General features: G+C 42.9%; 3 protein-coding genes and 3 non-coding genes across 10 annotated transcripts; 5 read left to right on the top strand and 1 right to left on the bottom strand.

The window, feature by feature from the left end:
• The first annotated feature begins 29 nt into the window (after positions 1 to 29).
• On the top strand, positions 30 to 6,413 carry GNL3 (G protein nucleolar 3). Of its 2 annotated transcripts, none has more exons than XM_019984303.2 (15): positions 30 to 167; positions 789 to 847; positions 1,389 to 1,526; positions 1,631 to 1,744; positions 1,832 to 1,912; positions 2,811 to 2,943; positions 3,640 to 3,752; positions 3,998 to 4,115; positions 4,406 to 4,493; positions 4,993 to 5,167; positions 5,291 to 5,433; positions 5,517 to 5,653; positions 5,747 to 5,919; positions 6,146 to 6,212; positions 6,309 to 6,413. In XM_019984303.2, exons 2-15 carry the CDS (start codon positions 812 to 814, stop codon positions 6,392 to 6,394), a joined length of 1,602 nt encoding a protein of 533 aa, XP_019839862.2. In that variant the 5' UTR covers positions 30 to 167; positions 789 to 811; the 3' UTR covers positions 6,395 to 6,413. The 2 variants fall into 2 exon arrangements, with proteins under 2 accessions (XP_019839862.2, XP_019839861.2); XM_019984302.2 differs by having other exon boundaries at positions 77 to 225.
• Positions 2,987 to 3,063, top strand: LOC139178759 (small nucleolar RNA SNORD19). Its single transcript, XR_011563251.1, has one exon. It is a non-coding gene; the product is annotated as a small nucleolar RNA SNORD19 (small nucleolar RNA).
• LOC139178763 (small nucleolar RNA SNORD19B) lies at positions 3,790 to 3,871 on the top strand. Its single transcript, XR_011563255.1, has one exon. It is a non-coding gene; the product is annotated as a small nucleolar RNA SNORD19B (small nucleolar RNA).
• Positions 3,888 to 18,972, bottom strand: GLT8D1 (glycosyltransferase 8 domain containing 1). Of its 4 annotated transcripts, none has more exons than XM_019984305.2 (10): positions 18,845 to 18,972; positions 13,134 to 13,187; positions 12,766 to 12,864; positions 10,648 to 10,861; positions 8,911 to 9,028; positions 8,600 to 8,684; positions 7,992 to 8,104; positions 7,517 to 7,683; positions 7,314 to 7,426; positions 6,643 to 7,166 (listed from the first exon to the last, which is right to left on the bottom strand). In XM_019984305.2, exons 2-10 carry the CDS (start codon positions 13,147 to 13,149, stop codon positions 6,976 to 6,978), a joined length of 1,116 nt encoding a protein of 371 aa, XP_019839864.1. In that variant the 5' UTR covers positions 13,150 to 13,187; positions 18,845 to 18,972; the 3' UTR covers positions 6,643 to 6,975. The 4 variants fall into 4 exon arrangements, with proteins under 4 accessions (XP_070632659.1, XP_019839864.1, XP_070632658.1 ...); XM_070776557.1 differs by lacking the exon at positions 18,845 to 18,972 and adding an exon at positions 14,058 to 16,989; XM_070776558.1 differs by lacking the exons at positions 6,643 to 7,166; positions 18,845 to 18,972 and adding an exon at positions 3,888 to 5,963 and having other exon boundaries at positions 13,134 to 13,632.
• Positions 4,857 to 4,933, top strand: LOC139178760 (small nucleolar RNA SNORD69). The gene has a single exon (XR_011563252.1). It is a non-coding gene; the product is annotated as a small nucleolar RNA SNORD69 (small nucleolar RNA).
• A 338-nt stretch (positions 18,973 to 19,310) lies between the features above and the next one.
• On the top strand, positions 19,311 to 21,039 carry SPCS1 (signal peptidase complex subunit 1). The gene is made up of 4 exons (XM_019984117.2): positions 19,311 to 19,555; positions 19,890 to 19,949; positions 20,028 to 20,114; positions 20,549 to 21,039. Exons 1-4 carry the CDS (start codon positions 19,520 to 19,522, stop codon positions 20,672 to 20,674), a joined length of 309 nt encoding a protein of 102 aa, XP_019839676.2. The 5' UTR covers positions 19,311 to 19,519; the 3' UTR covers positions 20,675 to 21,039.
• Positions 21,040 to 23,517: the final 2,478 nt, after the last annotated feature.

Genomic DNA, 23,517 nt, shown 5'->3' with positions numbered 1-23,517 from the left:
GCCGCAAAACCAGTTCCGCGGCCGTCGAGCGAACCCGGCTCCGCACGACACTGCGTGCGCGCGCACACGGGCCAGCGGCCACGCGCTTTACGGCAGCAGCGTGAGTGCGTGACGCTCGGCGGAGGCCTCAGTTCGCACGTGGCGCCTGCAGAGACACGTTGTACCTTGTAAGCGCTGGTGTAACTTCGGGCGCAGTTCTTTCGGCTTCCACTATGAAGCGGCCGAGTGAGTGTGGTCAGGGGGCGGGCGTGGAGGGGGCGTTTGTGTCTGATAGTCGATGAACCCACCAGGATGCTCCGTCTCCCTGATCCCGTCTAGAACCAAGGGTTGGAAGGCCCCACGTGAGCCGCGCGGTCTTGTGTGCAGCAAGAAAGTCTGGGCCCCAAGGGTGAAGATCAGGCCTGAGAGTCATGAGGACCCAGTGTCTGAGCCAGGTTTAAACACGCACTGTTAGATTTTCTTCTGTGATTCGTGCTGTTTGACAGGAAGTGGCAGTTTTGGGGTTATACGCTCCTGTGTACGATCCCAGTCTAATCTAAGAAGGTGGAAGTAGGGAAGTTGGATCTACAACGAATCTGTTGAGTTAGATTCTCTGGGACTTGACTGGTCCGTGATTATTTTTACCACGCGCCCCACAATATTATTAAATTATGTTTCAGAGCCAGTTAATGTAAAAATGGATGTGACCTAAAGCGCGGTCATCAAAAGCTAACCAAACTGATCATTTATGGATAAAATTTTGAAAAACAGTAAATAAATTAATCCTTTTGTGATGTGTTACTTTGTAGAATTAAAGAAAGCAAGTAAACGCATGACTTGCCACAAGCGGTATAAAATCCAAAAAAAGGTAAGTCTTGGAAGAGTTGTGAAACTTAAAGTTGCTCAGTCGTGCCTGACTCTTTACGAGGCCAGGGACTATATACCCCGTGGAATTCTCCAAGCCAGAATACTGGAGTGGTAGCCTTTCCCTTCTCCAGGCGATCTTCCCAATCCAGGGATCAAACCCAGGTCTCCCGCATTACAGGCGGAGTCTACCAGCTGAGCCACAAGGGAAGCCCAAGAATGCTGGAGTGGGTAGCCTAGCCCTTCTCCAGCGGATCTTCCCGATCCAGGAATCGAACCCAGGTCTCCTGCATCGCAGGTGGATTCTTTACCAACTGAGCTACCAGGGAAGCCTGGAAGAGGCTAAATTGATTTCCTGCCCCAGAGATGTAGGTTAACATTAGTATGATTTCACTAATGGAGGTTTAACTAGAACAGAGGTCGGATATGGTGCAAGCTCTTAGGGAGTCGAAATAATTCAGTGACATGTAAACTGCAGCCACATTGGCTACTCACTGGAATTCTCTTTAGCATTTCTGTAAACTGATAAAATACCATTATGGTAGGTTCGAGAACACCATCGAAAGTTGAGGAAAGAGGCTAAAAAACGGGGTCGAAAGAAGCCTAGGAAAGACCCAGGAGTTCCAAACAGTGCTCCTTTTAAGGAGGCTCTTCTTCGGGAAGCTGAGCTAAGGAAACAGCAGGTAAGATGTATTAGCTCACGCTTTCAACAAGTGGTGTGTGGGTGTGTGTAAAGTTACAACAGCAAGTCACTGGCTCATGCATTTCTCTTGTGGCTTGAACACAGCTTGAAGAACTGAAACAGCAGCAGAAACTTGACAGGCAAAACGAACGGAACAAGAAAAGAAAACTTGAAACTGACCCTGATGTTAAGCTATCTAACACAGAACCTGTAACAGAGGTAGGGGTTACAGTCATGAAAAGTGGAAATGAGTTACATCTACTGACCTTCTAATTTTGTGTCCTTTCCCTTGACTTTATCCCCCAGGAATTAGGGCAACGCAAAGCTAAGAAAGCCAAGACAAGCAAACAGAATCCAAAGAGGCTGTACTGTCAGGAACTTAAAAAGGTATCATAGTCTAGGTTAGTGTCTAAAAGTGGTTGTGAAGTTTAAAAGACTTAAGAATCATCTTTTTTTCCTCCTGACACCAACTTTATAGAAGTGGGAGTAGAGTTCTCTTGAGCTGGAAGAATTCTTCAGCAAGTTGGCTTGGTCTGTTACATTTAGCTAAAGGAAATATTAAAAAAAAGGTGGGGGGGAGGCCATAGTCCCTGTGACCATTGTATGGTCACACCAGGTCTAAGTTGCATCACACAGAATCCTTAGATGTAGCACATGTGATCTAGTTCCCTGACCAGGGATTGAATCTGAGCCCCCTGTATTGGGAGTGGGAGTCCAAGCCACTGGACCCCCAGGGAAGTCCCCAGAAATATTCTTGTGCTTTTAATTTTTTGCATGAGAAACAGATGCCCATAAGCATGATTTATAGAAGTGGCATTGGGTGTTAAAATAACATGTTGATACATGGGCTTTTAAAGTAGTAGTAGTACTACTCTAGTAGTACAAAAGATTGTCAAATACTCTGCCAAAACCTACATGAGCAGGGTCAAGGGTGTCTTGGGGTAGCACCCCCATCCCCAAGACCTTATTCTCCTGAGCTCACTCCCTCCCGTGAAGAGACCCTGGCTGTGTTTCTCAGCAGCTCCTGGCAGGACCATAAGGATCTCTCAGACTACATGATTCAGAATGGGGAGGTTGCATTTTTAGATAGTGGGAGTGTTTCCACTCTTGAGATCCACTGTTCAGAGGCCACTGAACAAACCTGTGTCTGTCATGTAAGGAATGGTGAACACAGACATGAGATTCACCTCTGAGCTCACTCTGTTGAAAAGACAGAGCCAGTGTACTTACATGGAGGGTGGTGCCAGACTGAGTGATGCTGTTCTGACAGCTTCTGCTTTGACAGGTGATTGAAGCCTCAGATGTTGTGCTAGAGGTGTTGGATGCCAGAGATCCTCTTGGTTGCAGGTGTCCCCAGGTAGAAGAAGCCATCATCCGGGGTGGACAGAAAAAGCTGGTACTCGTATTAAATAAATCAGGTAGGTGAAAAGGGTAGGCTCTTTATGTTCCATATGCACTGATGAGGTATGAGGAAAACATCTGCACAGTCTTACTGTCTGTGAAGACTCGTAAGATCCAACTCTGACCTCAGTGGGACCAGTGCATATGCACGAGCTCTTGTTGCCAAAGACAGTGCTGGGCTCATAATAAGAGTGTAACCTTTCTAGACTCAGCTACTGTGCAGTATATTTCACATAGGAAATGATGGCAGAGTGCCGTATTCCCCACACCTGCACAGTGTCCGTATGTGGCAGCATTTAAATGAAATACATGGTTATGTATCTGGGTTTAAGCAGCAAGGACAGGAACACCCAGAAACAGAAACCTGTGAAACAATAAGGAGAGAACTAAAATTACTCCTAGGGGGTCAATAAACTTGGTTGCTACCTGATAGTATAATTCCGGAAGCATGGCCCTAAAGTTCGTACAGTAACCTAGAAGTTGACTTAATCCTGAAAAGGTGAGCAATGCAGAGAAGTGAAGAAATACAGAGGTATATGTACTGAATTGTGCTAAACAGAAGCTTGTTGGGGTGCAGACATTCTCCCAGTCTTACAGTTCAGATGCTTTTTAAAACCTGGGGAAAGGCAAACCTGAATGATAGACATAGCTTGCTAGACTTTGCAGATTCATCTCAACAAAATGAGCAGGATTGTATTCCTAATCCCTATCAGATTTGGTACCAAAGGAGAATTTGGAGAACTGGCTAAGTTATTTGAACAAAGAATTGCCAACAGTGGTGTTCAAAGCCTCAACACAACAAAAGGACAAAAGGAAGCGTATCAAGGTACCCTTAATTTAGTGGTGGGAAATGTGGTTCTTTCAGATGGGTGAAACATGATGAGTGTACAAAATCTTGATTAAAAAATGAAAACTTATAAGATCCAACTCTGATTTCATCCAGAAATAATCTGAAAGACAATGGAATGTGGCAATTTTAATAGATGGGCTTTGGAGCCAGAGTGGTTGGGTTTTATCTGGTGGCTTGTCCAAAGGTGTTAAAGTAATCATTTTGGATTTTAACTTGTGAAGGTAAAGAAGAAAGCTGCTCTGTCCAAAAGTGAAGTCTGTGTTGGAAAACAAGGCCTTTGGAAGCTTCTTGAAGGTTTTCAGAAAACTTCTGGCAAAGCCATTCATGTTGGGGTAATTGGTGAGTGTCAGTTCACCGTATTTTATATATTAGCTCAATAAGTGCAACTCAACACTATAGGTAATGTTAGCTTCTAAGAGCTCTGATTACTTGAATTAATAATCTTTTCCTGCCCTTTCATTACTTGTGCAAGAAATGAAGATACCAAGAGTGGTCTTAGTGTTGAAGTGAGGACGCTCAGATCCAACTCTGATCTTGCTATAAAAATCAGGCAGGCATAAAAAAAGACAGCGGAAATTGGATAATTACCAGCATTAGCCTTTTGTAATCTGTGGATTTCCCATTTGTAGGTTTCCCAAATGTGGGGAAAAGCAGTGTCATCAATAGCTTAAAGCAAGAACAGATATGCAGTGTTGGTGTATCCATGGGGCTCACGAGGTAAACTGTTGTAACATTGTTGTAACATTTCATTATAGATGAGTAAATTTTGGTTATTTTAAGGGAGACAATATTGTATTTCTATTTACTCAATTTTTCTACTCAGTGAAAGGCGGGGGACTCAGCCACGGTTAGGCTTGGGGAAGAATGGATCTAGTAGAATAGCTGCCCACAATCTAGTTTGAAAGATGAGCACATAGGTTCAGAGAGGAGAAAACTGCCTTAGAAGAAGTGATATTCAAACCTGAACTTGAAGTCAATAGAAGTCTGCCAGGTAGAAGGGAAATACTTGACAAGAAGCAGCTTGTGTTTAGGTCATAGTGTTTCACTTTAGAAGGGAGTGTGTTTTAGTGGTTTTAGATAAACATGAAGCAAATGATGATAAACTGGATCTGACAGACTGTGCTGAGTTTGTTCAATCCAACCCTGAGCTTCGTGTTCTGTCCCTTGTCCTTCAGGAAAACTAGTGCCCCGTCAGTTACCATCTTTCTTGTTCCAGGTGCATGCAGCTTGTCCCCTTGGACAAACAAATCACAATCATAGACAGTCCATGTTTCATTGTGTCTCCACTTAACTCTGCTCCTGCACTTGCTCTGAGAAGTCCGGCAAGTATTGAGGTAGTAAGACCATTGGAGGCTGCTAGCGCCATCCTGTCCCAGGCTGATGCCCAACAGGTAAAAGAATCCCTTTTCCCTTGAGTTCAATCTGTCTTTCATTGTAAGCTTTTTAAAAAACAAACAAAAAACAAAAACATTCATCTGTATCAGATAAATGAGCTTTGTTTCTGTTTTTTTAAGGTAGTACTGAAATTTACTGTCCCCGTCTTTACAAATTCTCTGGAATTTTTTACTTCATTTGCTCAGAGAAGAGGACTGCACCAAAAAGGTGGAAGCCCAAATGTAGAAGGTGCTGCCAAAGTGCTGTGGTCTGAGTGGACAGGGTAAGGCTTCTTTCTGTTGGCTTTTGGCTGATCATATAGGAGAAAGGAACTGATTTTTGACCATACTTTGTTTTTAATATCAGTGCTTTCTTAGGTTACTATTGCCATCCCCCTGCATCTTGGACTCCTCCTCCACATTTTAATGAGAGCATTGTGACAGACATGAAATGGGGCTTTGATCTGGAAGAACTGGAAAAGAACAATGCACACAGCATACAAGGTAAGCATGGCTTGTGTTAAATTGCTGTCTTTATCAGCTGCCAGGCCAGTGAAGGTCTTGTCTGTTTATGTGGGCTATGCTTACTTTTCCTAGCCATCAAGAGCCCTCATTTAGCCAGTAGCATCCTTTTCCAGTCATCGGGTCTGACAAATGGAGTGATAGATGAAAAGGACATACCTGAAGAATTGCCAAAACAGAAAAAACAGGAGCAGGAGAGCTACGAAGATGTCAAGACGGATCAGGGAATTGTTGACGAAGAAGGTGATGTAAGTATGTCATGCATGAGTTATATACAACAAATGCAAAGGGGCTAAAGAAAGAAATAGAAATTAAAGTGTGTCTATTTCATGACTTAGGTTTAAGGCTTGCAATCATTAGTCTTGATTTTGTACATCCTTTACTGTGTACTTCCAGACACTTTTTTCTGGGTACATAATTAACTTGGATTAGTGAGCAGGCAAGGGCTACCAATACTATCTTTCTCTCCCACAGGATGAGAGCTTAGCCATGTCCCCCGCAGAAGAGGCCTGTGAGACACTGTCTGAGAAGTCTCGAGCAGGTGAGTTGGGTGGAAAGGTCTTCCAGCAAAGAAGTATGATACAGAATTACTTTTACTTTTTAAAAAAAAAAAAAATCTCTTTTCTTTCCAATATAGATAAGCAGTCTGCACCATCTTTTGTCTTGGATAAAATGACTGAAGAGGAAGATGATGTTTATGACTTCAGTACAGATTATGTATAATAAAGCCTTGTCCTGTAGAGTTTTTTGTTGGTGGTGGATTTTAACATTGTGAGCAGACTGCTAAGCTGTTCTGCATGTGATGTACCAGTTAGTTAGTGGTTATGACATGAGCTATGTAAATTTTCTAGGTATGTATATAACAATATATTCATTTAAAAAAATTATGCAACTTAGAAAGTGTCTAAATTCTGTAAAAATACATCTCTTAAACAGTGAGCAGATAGAAGTAAAGTTAAAGCAGATACCTATTGAAAAATGTAGTTTTCACTTTATTTACACAGGTCACAAAATTAAAACCAAGTAGCAGTGATGAATTGGCTGTAGCAACCATATCTTAAGTCCATTCACCTCTGGTCAGTCAGCACCATCAGTAAGCGAACGCTTGATAAGGCAGATGGAGGCATATTTATAGTCTGTCTGGGAAGCTGGCTGCCAAATGGGACAGTCTGTCCTTTACCCAGCTGAAATGTCCCTTTTTCCATGGGTTGCTGAAGACAGGCACTGAAGCCTAGCTAGTGTTACTTCCCACACACACTGTCTTCCAGGATTTCCTGAGAAATACTTATAGCACAATTTGTAGTTTACTTTGTATTTGAGATCTCCACATGTCTTCGGATTAGGCTGAATTTGCCTGTTGGGTCTGGAATATACCATTTTTCCCAGACATCAGTATATGAAGCAGTTCTTCCCCATGGCTTAAAGTGCCCATTCCAGTGGAGTAACTTGGCAGCCTTTACAAATTGGGGTGAATATCGTTTTCCAGCACTGGAACCTTACATTTAGAGAAAAAAGAGCCAAATCATCGTACCAATCAGACACAAGACTGCAGGTAACTTAAGGGAAACAATATAGTCCATTCCTGAGGGTGGTCCTTAGTAGACACTTGACTGCTTAGGCTCTTGGTTAATTACCTACTTACCAAGGTGGCGAACGTTCCACATAGGGTCGATGGTGGAGTGCTGCTGATAAAACACGATCAGTAGGGGTGGCGTTGTGATGCTGCCAGCCAGTGTTCTGCTATACAGCCCCTCTCTGGGTGGGCGAGAGAACAATTCCTGTTAGTCAAGACTGTCAGGGTTGAGATACAAGAGTTTTCAGAGCTAGGCCAGTTACATAACTTACTCTACATTAAGTTTCATCCATTTTTCCAGCTGGTTAGTTATATTCTGTCTTCTCCATTCTGTCAAGTTTGCAACAAAAACTCCAGGATTAAATGAGCAGGTGCTGGCTTTCATGGAAAGTTCACGAATTCTCTCCTTCTTATAGTCAAGATATCCAATGTAATTGTACTAAAAACACAATTGGGATATATAATATATTTACTGCTTCAAACTAATTTGATAATCATTGTCCTTACTTACGATTTCTCAGATAATTAGCAAAGGGCTCTACATAAAGCAATTAGAAGTGAGAGCTGGGATTGCAAGTTAGACAATAGGACCTAATTATAAAGCCGGATATTCAAGGAGAATTAGGTTTTCAAATCCATAAACCAATCTAGGAAAGTAGCCTTGAGTTTTAGAATGAAATAACCAGTGAATAAAATGTAGCTAAAAGGGGAGTACAGTAAATTCACGAGGTCTAATAAATAATTTACCTGGTTCCCTGCTCCACGGATGACAACTTTAGCAGAGGTTGAATCACAGTCTTCTGAAAATGCAGCTGCGTGTCCTGGCTTCAGTGGTGTATTGTACAGGGCAAGAATATCACCTGAAAGAAAGTTAAGATTCAGGCTGCAAGTTGTCCCAAGATTCCAATTCCTCCTACTTTAAGTAGGTAAATTAAGGTTTTTAGTTGGAGTTTCAATATCAAACTTTTAGAAATTAATAGAATAAATATACAGAGAAGCAGGATAGAATAGACCTGAGAAATAGTGTGAACCAATTCAACGCAATTAAGATTTGTATATAATTTTCACACAACAGTAGGATACAAATTCTATTCAAGTTCCCATAGACTGTAAAGTAGGAGACATGAACATATCCAGGGATATAAAACAAGGTGCAAAAATTTCATGGTCTAAAGGTATTAAAATCAAACAGTCTGTTATCACTGTGGAATTATGTTAGAAATCAGTATCAAAAGATATTTGAAAATAATCCACATATTTTCAAGTGAAAGATGACCTTTTACAGGATAACCATAAGACAAACACTACAGCCCACAGTGGACAGAAAGCAGCAATGATGTGACATTCTTCAGTACCTTGCACGATCACATCATCATCCATGTATATGGCCTTCTTTGCTCTGGGAACCAGAATTGGCAAGTAGAACCTTGCAAAGGTTAACTGGAAAAGGAAAGCATTGAAACAGGATTTGTAAGTGGCCGTGCTTTTGTTTACTAGAAATTCCCAGGATGCTCTCAGCATCCATGCAAGAGAAGACAGCCAAAGGTCTCAGAACTTCCAGACTTGGTCCCCAGGGAAGTATAATCGGTGCACTGTGCCCAGTTATGCAGGTATTCCAGCCATTTCCTAGTACTACCAAGTACAAACAAGGATGCATGGAACTCACTGGTTTTATGGATTCCCCCTGGTCAGGATCCTCCTTTACTTTCCCTTCCAAAAGTTTAGTGTCAAAATTCACAATTTTGTACCTGATACGTTTCAGGTTACTGCTACTGAGCCAGGACCTGATGAAAATAAACCACCAAATATCAGTTTAAAGTAATAATGTCCCAAATCATAGCCATGTCTCTCTGCTTTCCAAGACCCTAATGCAAGAGAAATCCTGAGGACCAAACAGGTGTCCTCAATTCCCTTCACCTCTTGAGTTCTGGTATCCTCATCTGTGAGTTTTCCCACTAAAGTCCCTTCCTGAACCAAGATTCTATGGTAACAGAGCTCCCAAAGGCTCATACTTTGATCACTCTTCTGACACTAAAACTGCTGTACAAAATTCACTATGGAATTGAGATGATCCCATCGCCACATGGATCGTTCAACTTCTGTCCCTCCAAATAACATGAGTGAAGAAAATAAGTCAAGGTATGATGGTAGTGAAAGCTAGTTATCAGCATAGGGGGTGAATCAGTCTGTTAACCTATACACTCACTGAGTGTGACGACAGTAATTCTACCTGAGTCTAAGGTGCTGCCTGTGAGAAGTCAGTGTTCCCTAAAGATGTCCAGCACATTTTTCCTAGGGCCATTTCAGATCAGCATTTTGTGGATATTTTTATTTTAATGCAATATTTGTTTCTATTTTAGATGGTTTCTTAAGTTTTTAAAAATGGAAAAATTATTCATAACAATTTTCACAAAAAACATGAACCATGAAGAATGGCACAGAACTCTGACCACTATTAACCTATTAGACAAAACTTTGGAATAAACTTTGTAAATCTTAAGTCAAAGCATCTTCAAAACACATTTAAGACTGTCCATCAGAGTGGTTTTCTATAAATCATAATACTAAGGATCATTTACTGAGCGATTATTATGTGGTAGGTAGTTCATATATTTTTTTTTCATTTACTTGATACAACAATCCTCTGCTACTGCTAAGTCACTTCAGTCGTGTCCGACTCTGTGCAACCCTATAGACAGCAGCCCACTAGGCTCCGCCATCCCTGGGATTCTCCAGGCAAGAACAATGGAGTGGGCTGCCATTTCCTTCTCCAATGCATGAAAGTGAAAAGTGAAAGTGAAGTCGCTCAGTCATGTCCGACTCTTCGCGACCCCAAGGACTGCAGCCTACCAGGCTCCTCCGTCCATGGGATTTTCCAGGCAAGAGTACTGGAGTGGGTTGCCATTGCCTTCTCCACAACAATTCTCTAGGTTGGATATTTACACCCCATACTTACAGATGAGGAAACAGGTTCCCAGGGGTTAGGTCTATACTCACTTCACCATTCTACCTTGCTGTTGCTCTCCCGTCCCTTCCAACTCTAGACCAGAACTACTCAAGAGCATGTTCTAGAAATAAGAAACTTGTAAAATGTAAGTCAACATAGTGCTTCCTTCATTGAGGAAGTTAATTACCAAAAAAAAAAAAAAAAATGCTTGAGTTTAACAACGTGCATAGTAAACACAGTTGATTCACATCTTGGCACAAGTTGCTTACATGTTTCTGCTATCATGGAGATGTACTTATGGTACAATCATTTGGAAAAAATGTGCAGTTTATATGTGGTATAATAATTACACAGGAAAAATGATTGTAAACACTGAAAAAAAACTACTCGATTGGCAGCTGGCCTGCTCTTAGAGTATCCCCTAGAAGCAGAGCCATCAAGGCAGGCAGAGCTCACCGGAGATGGTCTGCTGTGCCATTGAGTGTAACAATGTAGAAAATCACGTTGGAGCGAGTATTGTGCTGAATGCTGTTTATGGCTGCAATGGCCCCTCCGAGCCTATCTTCAGATGCAGCAATGACCACAGGAATCTCCTCTTCTCTCCCGTCTACCACACGTTGGGGAGCATTTGGGATAAAGTCCACTGGCTGAAGCCCCACAATTCCTGAATCTGCAAAGAACGCACACAAGGAAGGTACTACGATAAATCTCCAGAGCTTTTCATACAGATCCCAACACGTGAAAAGAGGTTAGCTGAGGGTTATGCTACTTACACCTCAGTCTGTCTCATTACATGTGAGCCACACAGGCCAGAAACTCTGTGTTTTCCTGTATGTCACCAGGCCTTGGAAAAGCATTTAAAACAAAAAACAGGCAGCAGATGGAATTATGATACACTACTGGTAGGAATATAACAGGATCTTTTTAGACTGTATTTTGGCAATTTGTATCAAGAGCCTTAAACAGGTACGTGGCCTCTGACCCAGTAATTCCCTTGTGTCTCTTAAGAACAAAACCTGAGAGGGAACCAAAAGTCATAATTTTATTTACAACTATGAAAACCTAGAAACAGACTAAAAAACAGTTTTTTTTCAAACCATGAATCGTGTCCGAGAAGTATGCATGAAAGTAATTTAGTGGGTCACAATTAGAATGTGAGCAGGAAAACAAGTTTCTGAATTGGAACAGAACAGTGACTTAGAGAATATCAGAATGCATCACACACAGCAACTCCGAGTATTGTTTTGCAAGCCTTCCTTCTTGCCTTTCATAGTATGTCCATTCATCGACTCATTCATCATGCACTGAACACTGAGCACTTACTATGTGCCAGGTAGTATCTAGGCACTGGGGTTACAGCCATGAATAAAACAGTTAAATCTTTACCACTGTGAAGGGCAGATAGACAATACATACATGCATGTGTGTGCTGTAACACATTCATATTGTGGGGTTGCCATCAAAAAGAATCTCAAAGTCGTTGTACCAAATGACTTTCCTATAGCAAAAAGTAAACTATGTGGCATTAAATTTACATTTGAAGAGTTTTGTCTTGGTGACTTACTTAGGATATAATTAGGTGAAAAATCATGTCATGTGTAATTTATATTAATATATAGTATAATCTCAACTATATGGAAAAAGTACACAGGAAAAAAACTGGACGATAGGGGAAATTTTAATATTCATAGTTATCTCTAGGCAGTGAAATAATTTATTCAATGAATATTTATTAAGCACCTCCTATGTACCAGCTACAACTGCCCTCATGGAACTCGAATGCGGTTTATAAATGCTCCTACTAAAAAAAAAATAAAAAATAAAAAAATAAATGCTCCTACTATTAGGAGCATGCATTACTTTCTGTAAATACATACACACACACATACATATATATACACTATTATAAAACATGCTATCAGAGCATTCAGTGAAAGTTAAGGGAAAGCTATTGGTCTTTTCATGCTCTGGTCAAGGATGGTGGGTAACAATTCAAAAATTATTTTTGACAAAGCTTCTGAAGCCTCAAACATTTCTCAATACCAAGGCAGGGCAATATGAACAACCAATCTAAAATAACTGGCAGCAGAGTTATACAACAATGATATTTTAAATCAGCTGAAGAGGTTTTATGGTTTTGTTTTACTACTAGAATCCTGCTGATATGGTTCCACATATTAAAGGAAAGTAACAGGTGACCAGACTGACAATCTAATTGTGAACAAAGTAGGCATCAAACACCAGCAACATTAACCTGTCACCTTCTGAAGCCCTGCCCAACTGAAATGTCTGCAGATAACAGCGTATAGTGGCTCCTTTCTCTAAGGATTCTAATTTGGTAAAAAGGAATCTTTGGTGAGATCAAATGCTTAGCAAACAACTGCCCAGCAGGGAGAAGGGGACAGGCTGCTAGAGCACAATGAGCGCAACCTGCCTTTCTCAGAGTCGTTAGTAGCTTCTGTAGGGCCAAGCAGAAAGCCTTTTCTTTAAATCTAGTGATGTAACTTAGAATGTGGGACACAGGGAATTCCAGGTCCTTAACAGGCAGCAAGGCTTTAGTCAGGGTTCCCATACCTGAAACCTCATTCCTCAGCAAACTGCTCAGACCAAGGAAGTTATGATGCAAAACCAGTAAGAAGAGAGCAACAGCCAGGACCAGGATGACGATATTTACTGAAACACAGAGGAGAAAGCCCACATTACATCTCTTCACCTTTTGACCCAGTAAAAGATAAGACACGGCTTCCTCTGTGGCTTAGCAGAAAAGAATCTGCCTGCCAATGCCACACACCCGGGTTCGACCCCTGGGTCAGGAAGATCCCCTGGAGAAGGAAATGGCAACCCAATCCAATATTCCTGGCTGGAAAATCCCATGGACAGAGGAGCCTGGTGGGATGTGACTCAGCAACAACAACAAAATAACAACTGTAGAAAGAACGTACCTTTACGAAATGACATCTTTCTCTTCTGTCTTATATAAATATTAGTTTTTAACCCTACAAAACAAAAACAAGCCCCCAAAGTCAGTAGGTACATTACAGTGGACATCAAAACGCCTACGCTTTTATTCAGACAGAAACAAGTGAATATATGGTATATTCTGCCAGAAACTTGTTTTCAATTAACAGTTTCCAAGAACCCAACTTGAGATCTGAATTTTTTATGGCGGTCAAAATAATAAAATATTTCCAATAACTTACAGCCTTGTGTACCATATGCCACTAGACGAAAACAAAAGAAATTCTACCAGGAGGGATACCTGGTAGAATTTAGGGGTCTAGGGGTCTAACCACTATGGAAACGTTTTCTGAATGAATTTCTACTTAGAATTCCTAATTAGACAGGGACTGAGTTGTCTATCGGAGAAGGCAATGGCACCCCACTCCAGTACTCTTGCCTGGAGAATCTCAGGGACGGGGGAGCCTGGTGGGCTGCCGCCTATGGGGTCGCACGGAGTCGGACACGACTGAAGCGACTTACCTTAGTTGTCTATGATCAAGTAAACTGAGGTCAACCTCACTGGTACAAAATACCACCTGTTTCAAATTGTATTCTATGAACTCATTTCTAAAGGCCTTTGAAAAGAAGAAAAATATATTGAAGGGCTATTTAAAAAAATTGGGAATCACAGGCCAGATTACAAATTTGGAGAAAATAATTCAGACTCCCAAAGTACACACACGGCGAGGGTGGGATGATTTGAGAGAATAGCATTGAAACATGTACATTACCATATGTAAAACAGGTGACCAGTGCAAGTTCAATGCATGAAGCAGGGCACCCAAAGCCAGTGCTCTGGGACAACCCAGAGGGATAGGATAGGGAGGGAGGTGGGAGAGGGGTTCAGGATCCGGGGGGACATGTACCTGTGGCTGATTCATGTTGATGTATGGCAAAAACCATCACCATATTGTAATTATCGTCCAATTAAAATTTCAAAAATGCACATTCCTTCTCTCTCACTCTTCTTTCTAAAGCAGTACATGTAAAGTATATTATATCAACAGCTTTCCTCTCTAAAGAATATATATCATTATATACCCTGAGCTATGTGTCTCTACTTCCTCTTGAGGACTGAGCCTGACCTATAGAAGGTGGCAGACTGGGGGCTCCTCAGACAGTTCTATTGTCTGCCTGCTTGGAGCCAATTTCCAAGACTGAAGAAAACAATCTCACTTTAATGAATCTCATTTAATGAACAGTATAAAGGACAATGGTTTAGCTCAACAACGTCCAGCAACAATTACTTACAGGGAGTATCCTGATCAAGAGGCACGAGTATTTGTGCTATTGCAACTGGCCAGACAGAAGAAAAACACAATCCTAGCAGGTATTTGATGCACTTAAGTAGATTTGCATGGCAGAAACCATCTGCTCCAAAAACTCTTCCATGCTTATCTACACGCAAAATACCAATTATTATGGAGTGTGTCTGATCCATAATTCCTTTCCTGGTGCAATTCCTGGTAATGGAATTCACTGATCTGGGTAGAAAGAATTCTCAAAGCCAAACTGCATGTACATGCAGGATGTGCAAAAACACTGACTATATTTCTGCTAGAGTACACAACTGTGTAAAACTTGATGAGTGATACTCACTTGTCCACTATGAAATTAATATTTTGTTTGGAAATGATAAGGCCTTCACATTCCCAAATCACTCAACACACGCACACACACACACACACACACACACACACACACACACACACACACACGGCAGCCGTTCCCAGAAATATGGGTGAAGAAACCTTAGGGGGAAAGAACACTATGTTTTTCAACTTGCTGGCTACATGCACTAGTACCCACATTCTCAGTGGTCTCTTCTGCTTTCCCTCCCATTGCTATACACTCCCATGGAAGGCCATTCCACTCACGCTCTACAACCTATCTCTTTGGTGCAGCAACAGCAAACTCTTTCCCTCTCTGCTGGAACACAGTCTCAGCAGCATATTATCATGCTCTGGTATCTTCCAGTTAATTAAAAAATAAAAAAGACACCACTTCTCAAATCCCAGTAGACCCACAGACCCATTTCTCTGCTTCCTCTCACACAAAAAGCTTGAAAGGACTGAAAGTCTCCAGCTCCAGTTTCTTTCCTCCTGTCCTCTCTTTAGCCTCCTCTAACCAGACTTCTGCTCTACTTTTTCCATTCAAACTGGCTTTGCTGAGACTACAGAAGACCAAGGTCACCTTTTGGTCCTCTTACCCATCCCCTCAGAGACCATCAATAAAGCTTACCACCCCCTCTTCAATTATGACATTATCTCCTTTATTTGATTTGTTTCTTCATTCTGTCTTCCCTGATCTTTGGAAACAGTGACTCCAGGGAAAAGTGTATACTGGTGTATCCTTGCCATCTAAAACCATGTCTGGCAAAGGACAGTAGATATGTGACACTTGTTGAACGATCTTGTTAATCTAGGAGCAAGGCTGGTTCTCAGCCCTGAAAGGGAACATCATCTTTAAACATAATCATGGAAACAAATTCCAATGGGGGATCTCTCTGAAATCAAATCTGACAAAAGCAGTCTCCTTTTCCCATAACTATCTTTATAGATCAAATACCATAAAGTATCTACAGCAACTGCTACCCTGTAAAGTGCGTTTAAAGGAGGATAAACAGAGTGATATGTCTATGGCTACATACGAGGGAAAGGGCTTAGTCTCCACCAGATTGAAAGGTGGAAAAGGTACGAAGGGTGTACATCCACTTTCTCTACCTCTTCATCTGGCTAGCTACTACTTGGCTTTCAGCAGTTAAGGGAGCCTCCCTCAAATCCCGCATTGTCACATTTCCCCTGAGCTCTCATATATCCAGGGCTTCGCTACCCCAGAGTAATCCGGTTTATACTTCTGGGGTTACGTGGCTGTCGCCCTTGACACATTCTGGGCTCCAGGCAGGCAAGGGCCTGTTGTTGGTCAGGGCCGAATCTTGCCCACACACACACACACACATACACACACACAAAAGCTGCGGGGTGTATTTGCGGCTTAATGAATGAGGGCACCATCGTGATTATCCGGGTCGTGAAGATCTTTTTTATACAGTTCTTCTGTGTATTCTTGCCATCTCTTCTTAATATCTATCTTCTGCTTCTGTTAGGTCCATACCATTTCTGTCCTTTATCGAGCCCATCTTTGCATGAAATGTTCCTTTGGTATCTCTGATTTTCTTGAAGAGATCCCTAGTCTTTCCCATTCTGTTGTTTTCCTCTACTTCTTTGCATTGATCGCTGAAGAAGGCTTTCTTATCTCTTCTTGCTATTCTTTGGAACTCTGAATTCAGATGCTTATATCTTTCCTTTTCTCCTTTGCTTTTCGCTTCTCTTTTCACAGCTATTTGTAAGGCCTCCCCAGACAGCCATTTTGCTTTTTTGCATTTCTTTTCCATGGGAATGGTCTTGATCCCTGTCTCCTGTACAATGTCACGAACCTCATTCCATAATTCATCAGGCACTCTATCTATCAGATCTAGGCCCTTAGATCTATTTCTCACTTCCACTGTATAATCATAAGGGATATGATTTAGGTAATACCTGAATGGTCTAGTGGTTTTCCCTACTTTCTTCAATTTAAGATGGTGTGATCACTGACCTAGAGCCAGACATCCTGGAATGTGAAGTCAAGTGGGCCTTAGAAAGCATCACTACGAACAAAGCTAGTGGAGGTGATGGAATTCCAGTTGAGCTATTCCAAATCCTGAAAGATAATGCTGTAAAAGTGCTGCACTCAATATGCCAGCAAATTTGGAAAACTCAGCAGTGGCCACAGGACTGGAAAAGGTCAGTTTTCATTTCAATCCCAAAGAAAGGCAATGCCAAAGAATGCTCAAACTACCGCACAATTGCACTCATCTCACACGCTAGTAAAGTAATGCTCAAAATTCTCCAAGCCAGGCTTCAGCAATACGTGAACCGTGAACTTCCTGATGTTCAAACTGGTTTTAGAAAAGGCAGAGGAACCAAATCAAATTGCCACCATCTGCTGGATCATGGAAAAAGCAAGAGAGTTCCAGAAAAACATCTATTTCTGCTTTATTGACTATGCCAAAGCCTTTGACTGTGTGGATCACAATAAACTGTGGACAATTCTAAAAGAGATGGGAATACCAGACCACCTGATCTGCCTCTTGAGAAATTGTATGCAGGTCAGGAAGCAACAGTTAGAACTGGACATGGAACAACAGACTGGTTCCAAATAGGAAAAGGAGTTCGTCAAGGCTGTATATTGTCACCCTGCTTATTTAACTTATATGCAGAGTACATCATGAGAAACCCTGGGCTGGAAGAAACACAAGCTGGAATCAAGATTGCCAGGAGAAATATCAATAACCTCAGATATGCAGATGACACCACCCTTATGGCAGAAAGTGAAGAGGAACTAAAGAGCCTCTTGCTGCAAGTGAAAGTGGAGAGTGAAAAACTTGGCTTAAAACTCAACATTCAGAAAACGAAGATCATGGCATCCGGTCCTATCACTTCATGGGAAATAGATGGGGAAACAGTGGAAACAGTGTCAGACCTTATTTTTCTGGGCTCCAAAATCACTGCAGATGGTGATTGCAGCCATGAAATTAGAAGACGCTTACTCCTTGGAAGGAAAGTTATGACCAACCTAGATAGCATATTCAAAAGCAGAGACATTACTTTGCCAACAAAGGTTCGTCTAGTCAAGGCTATGGATTTTCCTGTGGTCATATATGGATGTGAGAGTTGGACTGTGAAGAAGGCTGAGCGCCGAAGAATTGATGCTTTTGAACTGTGGTGTTGGAGAAGACTCTTGAGAGTCCCTTGGACTGCAGGGAGATCCAACCAGTCCATTCTGAAGGAGATCAGCCCTGGGATTTCTTTGGAAGGAATGATGCTAAAGCTGAAACTCCTGTACTTTGGCCACCTCATGTGAAGAGTTGACTCATTGGATAAGACCCTGATGCTGGGAGGGATTGGGGGCAAGAGGAGAAGGGGACGACAGAGGATGAGATGGCTGGATGGCATCACTGACTCGATGGACATGAGTCTGAGTGAACTCTGGGAGTTGGTGATGGACAGGGAGGCCCGGTGTGCTGCGATTCATGGGGTCGCAAAGAGTCGGACACGACTGAGCGACTGATCTGATCTGATCTGAATGAGGGCAGCAACCACACACATCAACCTGCCCCTGGAGTGCCCAGAATCCCAGCGTTTGTGAGTGACTCTGACGCGCAACACAGCATAGAGGCCAACGAACCAGTAGGGACCGCCCCCCCCCCCCCCGGCCCAGGTTTCCCACAACAGTTTCTCTCTGCAACGTGGGTCTTCCACCTTCCTCAGAGTAACGGAGAAGGGCCTCAGCTTTTGAGAGAGACACCCGCAGAGAGAGAGAGGCTGTGTGAATCCTCGGCGGTCTGAGTCTGTGAAGGGGCTAGAGCAGCAGCCGAGCAGCCTAGAGGCTCCCCGGGCGGGAGCTGGCCACACTGGTGCGAAGGGGGCGGCAAGAACCCCTCCCCGAAAGGATACCCTTTCTCTGGATGAAGGGTTCTGGGGTAGTCACCCTCTAAATTCTGGTGTTCCGCAGAGCACACGCTCGGCGGGCTCCCCACCCAGGCTCCGAGACCCCGCGTTGGGATTCCGGCCAGCCGTTCCCCTCGGACGCTGCCCGCAGCAGCCCTTACCTGCAGTCCGAGGAGGAGGAGGAGCCGCTGCCCGCACCCCGGCCCGCCCCGCCAGCTCAGCGCCCCTGCCGCAGGCCCCGGGGCTCAGCCAGCCGCCGGACCGCCCGCGTCGCCTGCACTCCGGACCAAGGCCGCCCGCCCGCTAGCTTGGCGACCGCCGCGCAGCCCCACAGACCCCCGCCCGTCGGCCGCTCGGACCCCGAGGGCGTCTCACGGAGCAGGCGCCGCCGGGCAGCCCCACCGCTGGGGTCCTCGCAAGAAGTCCGTCGCCATGGAGACGGGGCGCGCGCAGGCCGCACTTCAGCAGCGCCCGCCCAGCCGAGGACAGTTTTGGGGGACCGGGACCGCGGCTCCCAGCACCCAACAGCGCTGACGGCGAGCCCTTCACGGGCGCGTGATGCCTCGACTCGGCTGCCGCCGTCAGCATCTCAGCCCCCGCGGAGAGGGCGCCGGCCGACGGCCAACTGCGAAAGCACAGGTCGCCTAGCGAGGGCACGGGGAGGGGCCTCGGGCCGACCGGGTCTGTGGGAGACATCCGCTTCCGGGACCGCGGCCATCGCAACCCTCGACTCCGCAGGCCCGCGGAACTGGACCCGTCAGCAGAAGCTGACCCCGGGCCCTAGCATCCCTGAGTCCCGGCTGCCCTCGCTCTGCCGCCCGCCTTCAGAACCAGACATGTTGGAGCATCTGAGCTCACTGCCCACGCAAATGGTGAGGCCGCTGCCCGCCAGGGCCCTGTGATCCCTGCACGCAGCTCGCGAGCCTGGCAGCTCCGTAACCCTTGTCCGAGACCTACCCCGTAGGGCGCGGGTGCCGAGTTGTACCTACCTGGTGCCCTTCTCTCTTCCCCCCAAGGGTGCCCCTCCCTGGGCTCCGTAAGGATGCTTCGGTTCCCCCGGGAAACCCAGAATGGCATTCCTTGCTTAGTTTCTTGGGGGAGCCCCATATGTTGGCAATGCCCTGGTGCCAAAAATGTGAGGCCCTTGCAGTAATGTACCTCTTCGGTGGTGGAACCAACTCCTGCTTTGCCCTTCTTCACCTCTAGGATTACAAGGGCCAGAAGCTAGCTGAACAGATGTTTCAGGGAATTATCCTTTTTTCTGCAGTAAGTATTGATTTTACATAATCTTTTCCACCCTCACCCCCAGCTTGACTGTGTTTAATATACTTTCTTTGCCTTTAGATAGTTGGATTTATCTACGGGTACCTGGCTGAACAGTTCGGGTGGACTGTCTATATAGTTATGGCTGGATTTGCTTTTTCGTGTTTGGTAAGATATTTATGGCTTGGATGTTAGTGGCAAGTTAGGTTTTCTGAATTGGGTTATTTTGTTTGGATGTAGTACTGAGAATCCACACAACGTTTCAATGCCAGATAGCATCAGATGAGGTTAAGTTGCATAAAGCTTATTTCTTTTGGCAGTTGCTCCAAGCAGTAATCTTAAAAGTCAAAGCTAGAACTTAAGACCTTATGGTCTTCACATTGCTCCCTCCTCACCTTTCTTTTAGCTCTTAAAGCCATGTGTAAACAATGAGGCTTGTTCTTAAAGTATCTTGTCTGGGTGATGGCACAGAGTTTTCATAGGAATGTGGGTTTCCTTGTTTTTACCTGTAGCAAAAGAGTCATTTGGGAACCAGGCATGATACAGAATACTCTTTCAAGCTTCTAATGGCCATAGTTGATTGATTTTCTGTTCTGACCCAGCTGACACTTCCTCCATGGCCCATTTATCGCCGGCACCCCCTCAAGTGGTTACCTGTTCAAGACTCAAGCACAGAAGACAAGAAACCAGGGGAACGAAAAGTTAAGAGACATGCTAAAAATAATTGATCGGGGTTTTCATGATTCAGCTTTACTGTTGTACCTGCTTTTGTTTTGTGTGACATGAGCTAAATTGTTTTCATATATAAAACATAAGCTAAAAACCACCCATGCTCAGCTGTGTATAGATTTTGTTTTCTCCATATTTCATTTCTCTTTTGGGTTTTGATTTCTAAATATTTTAGACCTTCTCCTCACAATCTTCCTCTGAAATGGAGAACAGAAAACAGAGGTATGCAAAGTTTCTTTCAGGTCTACAAAATAATGAGTAAAAGCTTCATAAATGACAGTACAATTTAACTATCAAGTTTTATAATGCATTATGGGTAGTCAGGCTGTTTTAATGTTTTCAATTAAAACTCAGTGCAATTCAATGTCTATAGAGTCTTTTGTTCATTGTTCTGCAAACATGACTACGAGTAAAAGCCAAAGTTAGAAGTTCATGGTTCTGAAAGTGTCAGCAAGAACCATTTCTGTCTTCTGAAGCTACAAGGTCCTAGTGTATGTTTTTTTAACAACAGCAAGTACTTGTGAAAAAACTTACTGATGGAAATTTTGTGGTAAAGTAATATTTTGATACCAGTAAAATAAGGCTGTTGCCAAACAGAAAACATTTAATCCATGCTTTACCTAAGGCAGTTCAAAATGAAAACCTGAGAAGCTATAAATTACTTTTAAATTTTCCAGAGGGCTGAAGAGAAAAATGTTCTAACAGTCTTGTGTGAGGAATGGGAGTGCAAGGGTTATTACAAGTCATATTCTTCTTCTTGATACCAGAATATAGGACTTCCAAACTGAGTTTTTAAAAAAGGGAGTGAAGATCTTAATACACCAGAAGTCAGGAAAGGGTTTTTAAAAGGGGGAAGAAAAGTAAAAGACAGCAGAAATAAGACCAAGCATATCTATAAAAAATGTGATTACAAAGTTAAGAGCTCCCAATAGGGTTGAAAATCATGTTACCTCATGTTCTCAAAATGACACCCAAAGGTTGAAAACAGGAGCAAGGATGTATTAGGCAAATGCAAGCAGAAAGGAGTGGTAGTAGTGAAAAAGTCAGAAATTTAATATCAGAAAGCATTAAATGGGGCAAAGAGGGACATTTCATAGCTGCAAGATGTCAGTGAATGAATCATGCATTGAGTAAGATGTGAAATAAATAAAGACTTACATATACAGGATTTGGCAAAGCTGCACTCTTGGTAGGAGACCAACACTCTACCTTTCAGATTTTGATAGATCAAGGCAATATGAAGACTTTTGTACTTGTTCCACATGCCTGGGACACCGTCCCTTAGGTATACATGACTTGTTCTCTCCTTTCATTCAGGTCCCTACCCAGTGCGTGAATGCTAAGTCACTTCAGTCGTATCTGACTCTGTGACCCTATGGACTGTAGGCTGCCAGGCTCCTCTCTCCATGGAATTCTCCAGGCAAGAATACTGGAGTGGGTTGCCATGCCCTCCTCTAGGGGATCTTCCCGACCCAGGGATCGAACCCACATCTCCTGCATTGGCAGGCAGGTTCTTTACGACTAGCGCCACCTGGGAAGCCCTACACAGATGTCACTATAAAGAAGCATTTCCTACTGTCCTATCAAAAGTTTGGGTATGCCCCATCATTCTATATTTATTTTCATGGTATTTAATATATCTCAGTATATATTTGTTAATCATCCACCCCAGAACATGAGCTCCACGGCACCAGGAACCTTCTTGGGCTCACTGCTTTTTGCTTAGTACAAGAGTACATGACACACAGGCACTCCATCATATTTACTAAATGAATACAGAGCTGTTCTGTCCAGTATGGTGCTACTAGGCATGTGTGTCTTAAGTTTAATTAAAAATTGGGTTCCTCAGGACTTCCCTGGCCATCTAGTGCTTAACACTCTATTTCCAATGCAGGGGGAGTGGGTTTGATCCCTAGTTGGGAATTAAGATCCTATATGCAGCATGGCACATCCAAAAATAAATTTTTTTTTTAAATTGAGTTTCTCAGCCAGCCACATGGCAAAGACTCAACAGGTTTTATATGACTAGTGGCTACCATATTAGAGCAGATGTAGAACATTTCCACTATTTAGTGGAGAAGTGATTCTGCCGATGCATAAGAGAATTCACCTTTACTGAATGCACGTAGGGCCATTCCAATAATGGATCATGTACTGAGCTACAGGAAAAAACGATTCCAAGAAATAGAGGTTTGTGCAGGTCATATTTACTAACACTGCAATGTAGCTGGGGCAAGGAGGAAATTTCTTGGCTTTGGAAATACATGGAAATTAAAAAAGTACTTTTACAAGAGAAAGTCAAAACATAAATTCTTGACTATTTACAAACTAATGTCAAATAAAACATCAAAAGTCTCTCAAATGTGGCCAAAGACATGCTGAAAGGAAAATTTAGTCTTAAAAATGTGTTTTAAAATTAAAGCTGAAAAATGATTAGGCACTCAAGAAAAAAACCACAAAACAACAGAAGCATTAAAACTGACTTAAAAATATATAGAATGGGACTAAAAATGTATGAGGGAATATATGTAACTTTACACAAATAAGTTAGAAAACTTCAGTAAAACTAAAGTTGACTTCCCAAGAAAGATTATGGATCTCTAAAACATGCAAGAAATGGTAAATAGCTCAGAAAGACCCACAGTTTGCCAAAAATTTGAACCCAGTTGGGCACTGGGATCAGATGGTTTTAGAGTTGTGTTACAACAAACCCTTCAAATTAAAATTAAGAAGCTTCAGAAATTAGGCCATGAACCTAGTACCTGGCACATAATAAAAACTAAATAAAAGTCTTTTAGGGGACTAGAAAGGGAACATTTTATTATTTTATGTGTGTGTGTAA

This window comes from Bos indicus, chromosome 22, assembly GCF_029378745.1.
Source record: "Bos indicus isolate NIAB-ARS_2022 breed Sahiwal x Tharparkar chromosome 22, NIAB-ARS_B.indTharparkar_mat_pri_1.0, whole genome shotgun sequence".
Classification (NCBI taxonomy): domain Eukaryota; kingdom Metazoa; phylum Chordata; class Mammalia; order Artiodactyla; family Bovidae; genus Bos; species Bos indicus.
The sequence above is the reverse complement of the archived record's forward strand: the minus strand, read 5'-3'. Positions and strand labels throughout refer to the sequence as shown.